Source organism: Eschrichtius robustus, chromosome 10, assembly GCF_028021215.1.
Source record: "Eschrichtius robustus isolate mEscRob2 chromosome 10, mEscRob2.pri, whole genome shotgun sequence".
Taxonomy (NCBI): Eukaryota; Metazoa; Chordata; class Mammalia; order Artiodactyla; family Eschrichtiidae; genus Eschrichtius; species Eschrichtius robustus.
This window is the reverse complement of record NC_090833.1, coordinates 37,411,624-37,424,512: the sequence shown is the minus strand read 5'-3', so window position 1 is coordinate 37,424,512 and position 12,889 is coordinate 37,411,624. Positions and strand designations below refer to the sequence as shown.

Genomic DNA, 12,889 nt, shown 5'->3' with positions numbered 1-12,889 from the left:
CCACCCGCACCTCAGTACCCAGGAAATAGGCAGTCTCTAACTTCAGTGAAAGTAAGGTTGGCTGTCTTCTGTATTCACTGACTTAAGTTGGGCGTGTAGCTTCTGATTCTGTAATCAGTATAGGGAAAGATTTTCATTTCACTGTGATCCTCAATACACATAGCCTTTAGATTTCACAAACGACAAATTATGATGCTTTAAATAATTTTCTCTTTGTGGTACTCTAACAGGGTTTGACTTATGGTAGTCAAAGATTATTATTATATTTTATACATATTTTTCTTTTTAAAAGTAGTATGTTTGACTATATTCTTGGCTGTACTGCCTAAAATACAACCTTCAGCAAGTTAACAGCTTGGCGGCTTTTCAGATCCAAATTCATCAACAAATTTAGATTTCTTGAAATCCCTTGATATATTTTCATGAAATATATAACAGTTCTAAACTTTGGCATTGTAAATATATTCTAAATATTGATGGAATGTGTTCATTTTGTTTGTTTGTTTCTTTCTTTCTTAGAAAACAGAAGGATCCTAAATAGTTAATGGTAGCAAGTGAAGTATTTTAAAGTTGTTATAGGTATTCTTTTTCTAATGTGGAAAAACTTTTTGACTACATTGCTATAATACTGATTTAAGGACATGTGGATTTCCTTATCTTGTCTTTTCAGTCTGAATGGTTTTTATCAAATTGATAGTTTTATTAATTTTAGTTTTCTCATTGAATATGTACTAAATCTTATAATTTTTCTTCCTTTTCCCTGTTTTTCCTTTTTTTCTTGCCTTACTATTCCTCCATTTTTATCTCTTTACATCAGACAAGGCTTGCACGTTCAAAATGACAAAATTAGGATTATTTCATATTTCTCTGATGTTGACTATGAAGAGCAAGAAGGTATATATGAGGAGATAGAGGGGAAAATGTCACAAGAGGCTCTAGAAAACAGTAACATAAACTTAAAGGACTCAGAGGTAAAAGAAGTGAGAACTCTTTCAAAAACTGATAAATATTACAGCCAACAAATACAACCAAAGTATAAGAATTGGAAAAAGATACCATCTCAAAGCCAAGAGACAGAATTCTCTACTGCCTTTCATTATGACCTTAAGTTTGAAACATCTACTTTCTCTAGATATCCTCAGAAATATGATACAATAGATAGGAGAAGGAAAAAGACACCCTTATATAGTCATTTTGAAGACAGTGAAAAAAGCCAATATGATGATAAATCAGGAACTAAGACTAACTTGAAAAGTACATATCCTAACACTGAAAATTGTGACCTTTGCCACGTTGAGAAGAAGGAACAAAATTACCCAGTTTTGCGTCCCTACAAAAATGGATTTGTGGTTAAGAGTGGCATGTGGACCACTAACTTGGAAAGTCATGATTATGATCTTCCTGGTTGTTTTAAGAACTGTGAAAAGTCATCTGGCTTAAACCAGCATGTCACTAATTTCACTCCATTAGATATTCTTGAAGATTCTGCCAGCAGTACTTCTGATGAACTTCTGGGTTCCCCCGTTTCTGATAAGCAGGAAGATTTACTGTCACCAATATGTCATCCATCCAATGTCCATCGTATTGGAGGTTTTCCAGAAGAATATTATGGAGCAAATCCTGCATTCGCATCACAAAGGATGAATTGTGCTACAGACACACTTGGAAATCTGTCTGGGTGCCCCATGGAAGAGATGACCCCTTCCTCTATTGAGGAGCCCAAGGAGGACTATATTGATACAATGGGTGAGCTTCAGTGTTTGGTAGAAACAGTGTCAGAATATTTAGCAGAGAAGGAAGAGAAGATTAATAGATTTGGCTCCCTTTCAAAAACTAAAAAAACACTTAAACACAATAGTACTGTTAATAATGCAGAACAGAAAATGCCAGGGGATCAAATACCATCTTTAAACATTGTCAAGAATGACAAGGACAAAGCCATCTCTTTCCCTGAGCTGAATGGAGTAAAATGTGCTGTTGGTTCTTTATTCAGTTCACTCACAGAAAAGGTGGGTTCAGGCACAAAGCATCTAACAACCTCTGTGGAAAAGCTGGTTTATTTAGTTCCAGAGAAAACAGAAACTCTTAATCAAACAGAGGCGATTAATTTGCCATCTAGACCCAGAGCCAAGTCAGTATCAGAGAAGGATCTTTCCATACAATCTCCATCTCCATTATCTTCTCAAACAGTTGACAATAAGGACGTTGGCAAACATGACAAAACCTCTGAAAATGAGCACATGGACAGTAAAACTGGAAGTTTAAACTTTCAGGATCCAACAGAAACTATTGGAAGGGACTCTGCTTCACAGAGTCAGAGTTCAGTTATAAAGTCTGTTTGCAGCATGCTAAATCCATTAAAAATCTTTTTGGAAAAGGATGAAACCAGAAAAGATGATGACCAGAGCAAGCCAGCAAGAAAGGAAAACTTTGTTGCGTGTGGTTCGGAGTCAAATCAAAGGGAAGATACCCTTGGCAATGACAGTAGCATTGTCACTTTAGATAGGAGTGATAGAGAAACTCCTCACTACCAAATGCCCCTAAGTGAGGATTTGTTGTCTTCCCAAGCAGCCATTGAACATTCTAACTTAGCTCATTCTGCAAGTAAGAAAGATGATGTTGTGAGGCCGTTGGAAAGAGAACCCTGTACAGATCTGTCTGTGTTATCAGATCAACCAAAAATATGTGCCAAAGATACTTTAAGACATCATTGTGTAGCTGGCAGCAGAACTGCAAATAAAGAACCATCTTCAAAGCCATTAGAGGGGGACAAAATTACTGATGACGATGATTTCCTTGAGCCACTCAGAAAATCCTTTAGCCAGTTTTTGCTCACTTCTCCTGAGACCTATTCAAAGGAGACTTTGTCAGACTCTATGAAAATTCACCAGTTGGAGGAAGATGGATGGGAAAGGGGCCCTAAGAAATGTGGGCATTCCTTTTCCTTTAGTGGAAAATTAGATATTCCATTTTTCAAAGTTCTTAGTCATTCTGAAAAGCAGCAGGATGTAAGAGAGAAAGGAAGCATGTTCCCTTTGTTTAAATTTTCTTTCACTGACAGCCATAAAACTGTCAATGACCAGAGTTTTCATGGCTCAGCAGTAACCACTGATGAAGAGATCCAAAGAAACTGCCATGCAAATGCCAAACTTAGTTCAATAAAATCTAGTTCAGTTCCAAATATTCATAGTAATCTAGGGAAATTTGGTGATATAAAGACATCTAATAAGAGTGACCACATAAATACTCCTGAAGATGTCACACTTAATAAAATAAAGTCTGATTCGGCTCCAAATATTAATAATGATCTTGGGAAATTTGGGAGTATAGAGGAATTACACTCAAGTGACCACACAGCAATAGAGAACTGTGAAAGAGATACCTTAAACATTCCTGGAGTTGTGTCCAAAGAGCATATACCTTCAGATTCTTTAGGAGAAAGTAAGAATTTTACACAAGTGACATCCTCAACAGTACCAGACTCTTCATTAGCGTTTACTTCCACCATTTTGAAACCCACCTTGGTTGATGAAATGAGTGATGACAAACTTGTAGATAAAGCTTCCAAGAAAAGAACCCAAGGAGGCCTCCTTTCTGGCCTGTTTAACAGGTTTTCTTCTCTTGAAAACTTGTCTAGTCAACAAGAATTAAATGTGAAGAAAGATGACTCTCCTCACAGGAATAATACACTGAGCTTATTCTCTGGAATATTTAATTTGATATCAAATAACAGTATGACTAATTGTAAACCAGATGAAGCAAAGTCCATGTCTTTAGGTGACCTAAAGGGTTTGAATGGAAAACAGCATTTATCCTTGGATGAGATCCCTGTTACTTCATGTGTGACTTTTGAGAATCAGAGGAACCATGAAAAACAGGAAACTTCTGGCTTCATAAAAAGCTGCTTATCTTTACCTAAAGAAAACATACCATTATCTGATGCTTGGGTTGATAACCATTATTGCCCTCCTACACGGAAAAACCAGCAATGTGAAAAGAATTTCCCCTCTTCTGAGAACAGTGTACTTCACTGCACTCCAACTGCTCAGCAGGACCTATTAGAGAAATCTTTGGCTAAGAGGCAGACACCACACCACGCTCTTGAGGCAAAACTACATGAAAATTCTAACAAGTTAAATTCACCTATGCTAAATACTAACATTCTTAGGCAATCAAACCACTGTCAGGCTTTTGAAGAGATGAACAATCCTTTCTCTTATGAATGGGATTCTGATATAAAAGATTTCTCTAAAAATTCCAGAAAACTTCAGCCAGTTTATTATATGTTGAATCAAAATACATTTCCATCAGCCGATGTTTTCTTGTGGCCTGACTCAGAAAATCCAGCAATAAATTTTTGCCAAAAAGATCAAAATGCAAATATCTTGGAGTGGAGAACAAATCTAAACAGTGTCATTTGGTGTGACTTACCACATGAATCATTCAACCAGTTAGCATTTAATGAAGATTACTTATTGAGAGGTGATATGTGGGCAGCTAACTCATTATATGGAAATTCTTGTTATCTTCCAATTAATGAGACTAAGAATTCACTAGAAGAATTGCCCATTGACTTAAGTTGTTCTTCAGGTTATGAGAAGAGTACATGCCCCGTAGTTGATCTAGACTCATTAAGAATGGATGAAAACTTTGTTTATTCAAGTGTTGGTTATGAATACCAGGAATGGTTGTCATGTCTTGAAAATGGAGTGTGGTGGCCATCGGAGGATGGAGATTATGGATATTTTATGTTCCACGATGGTCAATATATCTATTCTTTCCTTACTGATTCTACTGGGCAGTATGCATATTTATTTATACCTGATTGTTCTTATGAAGAGTATTTGAATTGTGACTTACAGACAAATGATCTATCAAGTATTACATTAGATGATAGCACTATTCCTGCTTACAGTTTTAAAGTACTTGACAGGGAAGACGAATTACTGTGGTATGTTGAAGAGGAACCAATTGATGACCCTCTTGATTTATCTGTAGCTTTGCCAAGAAGTGAGGGACCAATGTATCTAAATTTAGGAATGTTTTCACAAGTACTTGAAAAGTCAAGTTATGGCCAAAGGGATCAACCATTAGATTTTTCAGGCTATACTCCTCAAAAGTCAAAAGGAGATTTTGTATCTTTTAAAGAAAGGCTGGGTGGTTCTGAAGACTTTGAGTGTACATTGGATCTCAGAAATCAGCCCCAAACGATTGGTAATCATGTCTTAAATAAATATCAAATTATAAAGGGAGATAAGAATCAGACTCTAGTGAAGGATTCATCAGTTAACCTTTCCAATTTCCAGTGGATCCAGTCTTCTGAAGAAGCTGCCTCTTTGGTTCATCCTGAAAATAAGACTAACATCCCACAGCAAAGAGGAGAGATGTCATCATTGAACAAAGTGACTTCGTCATTTTCTGCTTTGGGTGCTTCAACTGGAAGTACTTTGAATTTTGATAAGAATGAATCCTTAGAGTCTTCAGCCATGCAGAAAATAGATCAGCAGTCAAACTTAGCAGAGATCACAAATGATGGTCTTCAGTCATTAATCTTGAGTAAGCAACTAGAGAGTAACTCCCAAAATGAGGAAGAAAGTCTTCTCAAGAAGGATTCAGAGAGACAAATGGTATCCAGTGTTCAGCGACCAGAATTTACGAAAAATATGAAGAAAGAATTCCCTTTAAATAAAAGCATTCATGTGAAAAAACAAAATTTGTTAAAATCTGTTTTCCAGGTAAACCAAACAACTTCTCAGGCTCAATCAGATATAGAAGATGACAAGGTGATTACAGCTGATTCTGTTTCAATTCCTCTTGTATCACAGTTTAGTAGGGATGAATACAAGAATTGTGAGCCTCCTCAGGACCAGTCTTCCAAAGAGTCTGAGAGAACATTATATAAAAGTGCACTGAAACTCTTTGGTCAGGGAGAAGACTCTTCAGTAAGTTCAGTAGCAAACGAGAAACAGGCATCTGGATTTTTGAACTTCTTTAAAACCCAGGTGAATAAAGAAGGATCACCAAATTTAGAAAAGAATGGTGATAAAAATAGAAAGATATCATCTCAGGAAAAGAATGAATCTCCTGGTGTTTCAAATGTTTTTGATTCCCTTGGGGATTTCTTTAAAACCAATGTATCTCCTAAACAGACAACTGAAAATATGTCTGTTTCTTCAATGACTAATAAGGATGAGGTCAAGTCAAGTCCTAATCCTGCACATCTAACTAAACAGGATGTTGGAAACTTTCCTGCTGCACCAGTTTCTTCTAAAGGGAAGGTTCGAGTTAGAAATCTGAACAAGCAGACTACTATTGATGACAGTGAGCTAAAGGAACCATCAATCAGGGAGATCCAGGGTGATCATTTGACTGACGAAGAGGCACCCTCCAGAGACCACCAACTCCACCAGTCACCAAATTCATCTTTCTCAACAGGATGTCTCAAAGAATCCTCCAGAGATTCTTCAGTAGAGACTAGTGGTGTGTCTACAGTGACAGAAGTTCCAAGAAGTGATAAAATATCATCAGATATTCTGAGCAGAAGAAATTCAAATGAACAAGATCATTTTTCTGACAAAGACCAGAGTTTTTCAACTGCCACAACATCTCCATCCCAACCAGAATTACCAACCAGAAAGAGTATATTTTCTTTCCTGACTGGATCCGAAAAATCTGAGAACAGAGCCTCTATTTCTCTACCAAGAACCACATCTCAAGGAGAAGGGCTATTCACACTTCCTTCCGTTTTTTCCACTGCTAACTCAGGCAGCAAGAAGAATGCCTCTCGTAATAGCTCTTTCAGTTTCTTCAACTTGTCCTTTTTGGATGAAAAGCAGCAGACTCCTGGGGAAAAACACAGCCTTTCAGCTGATGCTCCAGTGACTTCCCAGCCCTGTAAGAAGCCAAGTGTTTTTGTAGGCATGAGTGATACAATGACTAGAGAAGGTTCTAATGACAATAGAGGTAGCATAGTCCAGGAGGTAGTTCATGAACAGCAAATGGCTCCTTGTGTTTCCATTAGCAACACCACTAAGGTTACCTCCCTTGCAGATGAGCTCAATGTAGAAAACGACTATCCAGGAAAACTAGGTTCCAGTAATGGACCAGGGACATCTTTAAAAGATTTCCAGGTAAGTCAGTCACAAAAAGACATTGTTCCTCATTCGCAACAATTTCAGGCACAGTCTGAAACACTGCTCATTGGTCCAGAGACCCTTGAGGTATCTCCCCATGAAGAAGAGGCTTTCATACAGGAAACCTTTCTGAGTGACTCACCAGCCAGCTCTTTTTCACATGATAGCCATTTGGTTGAAAAGGTTAACCATTTTGACACATGTACTACCTACCACCAAAGTGAAAGATTTACTAGTGACCCACTGAACTTGCCATTAGAAAAGGCCCCTGATGAGGTCTTAACACAGATCCTGGAGCCAGCTTCTTCCTCTGTGGAGCCAGGATTTACAGGGCACCTCCAGAGTCAAGATGCAGATAAAGTGGAAGACAAATCAATGTTGGACTGTTCAGTAGAAATGCTTTCAGGGTTTGTGACCAAAGTGAAATCTTTCTCTGGGTCCTTAATTGAACCTCCTAAAACTTTCTCTGGACTTTTCTCTTCTCCTAAACCTCCAAAGAAAAACTCCTTTTTCTCTTTTTCTTCTGGTACATCATCTCAGCCTCTCAAAGGTGAGTTATTTGGACTTTTTAAAAGTCCCAAACCAGAGACATACAAACAAGAATCATCTATTCCAGCTACTGCATTGCTTCAAAATGGTGGTTCCAGAGATACTGAAGAATCAGTACCTCCCGAAAATTTGTGGAAAGAAGCTACCTTTGGAGCACTCAATTCAAAAGCTATAGTCAGTGACTGTAGAATGACTGTGGTTAGTGCAAAGTCAGACTCGGAGACCTTGACGGCTGATCCTAACCTAACAACTGAAATGGAAAACAATAATATTCCTGACAATATTCCAGAACCCCAACGTTCTGAAACAATTGAGGCTGCATCTTCTGTCTCAGGGGACGATACTGGGCAAGGAGTATTGTCTCTGAGTGATGAAGGAGACATGGGGATGTTGCAGGGTACAGACACAGAGGCATCATTGGAAGCAGAGCATATCTCATTGCCAACACAGTTGCATCCAGGACCTACCTGGATTGCCAAAGAGCTTCCTCCTCCGATTCACCTACCTCTTCCTCTTGAGCCAGAGCCAGATATGCAGTCTGCCTCCACAAACCAAGACTTCTTAGAGCTACAGGCAACCAATTCACTAGAAACCAATACTACAGTGTTCAGTGAGGCGAGTGTTGGCCGGAGTGCCACACTGGAAACCCAAGGGTACCTTTCTCACCGTCCGTTGGAGGAACCTGTGCTTTGTGCCAAAGAAAACTATGGGATACTTGATGCCCAGAAAGGTCCACCCGCAGTTCCCAAGGAAATGGAGCAGCCAAGTCCTCATTTTGAAATCCCAAACATGATCAATTGGCCAAAACTCCATTTCCTATCCTCTGCTACTGACTATCAGAAACCACTGAGCTCTTTCTTTTCCTCGCCTTCCTCCTCTGGCAATAGAGCAGCAGAGACTGGTTTAATGTCCAGTTTTAAGAAGTTGTCAACTCTTTTTGAGGGAGGTAATGAGGGGAAAGGGAGTAGTGCAGTGGCAACTGATTCAAAACTAAGGTTTGGAAAGAAGCTGGATCTTTCATTCCCATGGCTGAAAGAGAACAAATGGGACCCTGAAGAAATGCCTGCAGAATCCTCCTCTCCAGTTTTGGTTATCAGCAGTGATCAGGACCTTAAATTCAGTGAGGCTGACAAAACTTTGGAGTCTTCTCAAATGTCTGGGGCCAGTGCTGAACCAGGTAAGGTTTTGACTCAGCCCTCTGGGACCTCTGGGCAGCTGGAGACCAGGCCAAGTATATGTGCTCATGAGCTTTCAGGGCCTGGAGAAGTGGAAAACCAGCAGGAAATCCCAGCATCTGGAGAACACGGGGGTACCAAAGATAACCTCTCTGACCCCACCTGGCCTTCAGAGAGTCATGAGGAAGAACACTGCACTGTCTCTGAGCTACTTCACCAGCCAGAAACACATGAAGAGGAGGCAGCGCCTGCTAGCATTGACTCTGTTTCAAATGTACAGCAGCCAGTTGCTCTACATGACATCAAGGAACCAAGGACCAGCAAAAGGCCTGTTCTCAACTGAAGCATCATAAATGATTTTAAAGAATTGACCATTTATGATGCAATGACTTAGTGGTAGCTTAATCATAGACTGCTTTTTATCCTTCCTCTGTCTTTCCCAGCACCTGAGCTTCATGTTAATTAGGGGTTAAGTAAGAAGAAATAATAGGTGGATATTGTCATCTTCTCTTCTCTCTGCCAAATGTAATTCATTTATTGGAACAAGGAGCTGCCTGCTTAAAGGGAAGGCTAGGTCGTGAGATTTACTCACTCTGGTTTGCTCTGCCTTGAATAATGCAGAATGGAGAAGGGAGGGCAAGAAGAGGCAGCAAGTCATTGAGTGGTATATATTAATTACAACCACATGATAGGCTAGACTGCTTCCTTGGGCCTTTGGCACTTATATCTGTAATAGCCAGGAGAGACCTACTTTGCTTGGCTTTTCCAAGTCTTCTAAGATGCTTTCTCCAGTGGCAATGAGGGTATTAAGTAAAATACAAAATGCAAAGGATGGCTTGGAATAACCTATACTATATATATTCCATATGGATTTGCACAGCGTCTTCCAGTCTCTGCATTTTACTACCCATGAGACTGGTGTCTGATAAGTGCTTTCAGTACAGTCTCACAGGAGCTCAGGGCTATCGTTTGCTGTAGTTATTCAGTCTGGAGCATTGTGCAGGGTCCACCTGCAAAGGGTACTATTATTTCCCCTAAGAAGAAGCACCATACGGGGCATTTTAGGAATGCTGCCTTGAACGCTGGCCCAAACCAGTCCAAAGAGGCTGGTCAAGTACTTTGGAGATCATGTGAGTATGTGCGCACACATGTTCATGTGTATATGTGTGCTGGGAACTACTCAGAACAGTGGCTTGGTACCTGTCCTGCTGCCATGGGATGAAGAATCAGAAATCAGCCTGGAAATACCAGATAATTGGGAGGAATCATAGGGAAAATATCACTGGAAAACAATAATGATTTATCTTCATTTGACCAAGAGTAAACATAAGCCCTTTAGTTAAAGCTTGACTCTTTGGCAAGGAAATTCCTTGTCCTTTTGCACGGAGGCTTTCCAGCAGAATACCAGAAGTAAAACGAAGGGCCTCTGACTTGGGATGGAACTATCCAAACGGGCTAGGATAGATCTTGTATTGATAGATCATCCCCAAGTCCCTCCATTTTGAATAGGACTGAATCCCCCAAATTCAGTATACGGCTTAAGGGAGTAACTTTGAATAGTAATCTTTCTGGTCACGATTCACTGCCACTTTCTCTGCTATAGCTGCTACCTCTTATACCAGGGCAACAAATTTCCTTTCTGGGTATGGGAATTCAGGTGGTTGAGAGAGGGGTGGGCTGACCTCTCTTCAGGTACAGAAATGCATTAATATGGCCCTGACTCAGATCTTGGAGTTGGACTGTGTCCACTTTGTCCAAAACTGAGCCATGTCCTGAGAGCAACTCAGCTATAGATGGGCAGGTTCATCTTTGGGACACTCCCTATGCTGCCAGGGATACCATTGTAACATTCATGTTGATGAGACCATTCCCCTGAGGAATTTCTTGGTCCTAGCCTCCATTTCCCAGTGGCTTCCATTACCTCATACAGATGGCTGAGAGATAATTGAAGGAACATGTTCACTCTCCTTTGCTCATTCTGAGGAACAGACATTTACATTTACAATTGGAGAGGAAGAAAAGGGGATCTCAATTTAATAGGTAGTAGAAAAAGGGAGTAGATTTCATCCATCCATTTTATTCTGTGGAAATTAGAAAACTTTAATCACAGCCACTGGACAAGTTTTTTAAGAAGTCCGAGTAGAGAATTTTAGGCATAAACAGACTATTTTAATAATTCTTAAACCTACTTACAAAATAGCACGTTAAGATAAAGAATTCTTCAAAGTCAGTTGCAGGGTTGAGGTTAAGTGCTATTGGAGAACCCAGCATGTTGTGTTATTTTTCCTGTTGTGATTTTGCTGAACAGAGATTAGTTCTTCTAGATTGTGAACTTTGGTCCTCTCTTCCCAGGAACCTCCTGTTTGTGATCCTTGCCACTGATAGAATCATTATTTCCTGGATTTATCCATTACTTTGTTCTGGTCCTTAGTTTGTATGTATTTACTGATGTGTCTTCCTCTCATTCTCACAGCCCCACCAGCAGTAGTAGGTATGGCTCCTCCTGTAATGTGAGTCAAGGAAGCTCTCAGCTGAGTGAACTAGACCAGTGTCATGAACAAGATGAAGACCGTCGGGAGAGGGACTTGATCCATTCCTGCCACAGCTCTGGCAGCTTCTCCAGAGACAGCCAAGTAGGTTTTGGAGAACAAGAGAAAGCCTTGGAGGTGGCACATGAAGAGGAGAAGGGAGGAGCATGTGAACCCAAGGAGACGAAAGAAGATGCTACAACCCCTCCACCCCCAGATCTGGTGCTACACAAAGACCACATCGTAGGCCCCCAGGAGAGGTAGGTGATGGTTACCTTGAGGAGCTCACATGGTTTCCTCAGTACCTGCCCTATGGTATTGTTGAACAGAATGCAGTTGCTTTTTGTTTGTTTCCCTGCAGCTGGGTGTGGTTGTGATCAGGATACTGAGGCTTATCTCTGCACTGCTTCCTTTGCTTTTTGGTGTGATTTCCAATGTATTTTGAGGATCTCTGAAGAACATTTTAACTCCAGTGTACCAGGCCTTCTAGAGTCTGCAGTTCTTGGCTTACTAGTTGACCCCACATATGACAGCCTTTGAGTCTGAAACTGACCTGAGCCTTGCAGGTCATTTCATTCAGAGGAGCTGCTTTGAATGAAATAGGCTTCCCACCCGATTAATGTTTAAATTTCTTCTGTGAACATTGTTTTTTTCTTTTGTTTTGTTTTTTCCCTGGCTGACAAAACTGGGAAAGAGTTAATGAATTGGTCTAGAAGCCAGATCTAACCCACCCTTCTGTCTCCCTGGGGCCTAGCAGTATGTCTGGCAGTTGGTACCCATAAGGAGAAAAATTTAAAACTTGTCCTTTTAACAGTCACATAATGAGGCTTAGTACAGAGTTTGAGTGTTGTTCTTATTGAGCTAAATTGGTCAGTGAGTTGCTGATAGGTTGGGGCAGAGCAGGGTTTCTCATTCTTAGCACTGTTGACATTTTTAGCCAGATAATGCTTTGTTATGGGGAGCTATTGTATGCATTGTAGTATTTTAGTAGCATCCTTAGCCTCTGCACACTAGATGCCTGGAGCAACTCTCAGTGTGACAACCAAAAAATGCCTCCAGATATTGCCAGATTTCTCCTGAGGGGCAAAACTGTCCCTAGTTGAAAACCACTGGGGTAGAGTGATAAGGGCTAGGTGTGACTTAAATTCTCAAATTTCAAGGTCATGAGAAGATCAGAGCAGTGAATGCTGATTATGTGGTAAAAGTTAGAGAATGGTTGATGCCTCTACTCCACCACTTGAACGTAGAAACTTATTTTCTGTTTGTTTTCCTGATTTTTAATCATCTCTGGTGGCTCGTCTAGTAGACAAGACATCAGGGAGACTGAGTTCTGGACCAGCTCTTTTACTGGATTGACGACCCACAGAAAGATAGCTCTTTGTCGACCTTGGACTTTAAAGATACTGTTGTCTGGGTAGAGTTTTTGGTCGAGCAGCAGAAGGTGCCTGGCCTTCTCTAACGGCTCTGTCCTCCCAGATCCTAGCTGTGCAAGTGACGTCCAGGC

The 12,889-nt window shown here is 40.3% G+C and overlaps 1 protein-coding gene across 2 annotated transcripts in view; it reads left to right on the top strand.

The window, feature by feature from the left end:
- UNC13B (unc-13 homolog B) overlaps positions 1–12,889 on the top strand; it is a 233,920-nt gene that overhangs the window by 128,096 nt on the left and 92,935 nt on the right. For both annotated transcript variants that reach the window (XM_068551975.1, XM_068551974.1), the window contains one exon: positions 11,331–11,645. In XM_068551975.1, the coding sequence (XP_068408076.1) occupies positions 11,331–11,645 (315 nt within the window). The remainder of the gene's footprint in view (positions 1–11,330; positions 11,646–12,889) is intronic.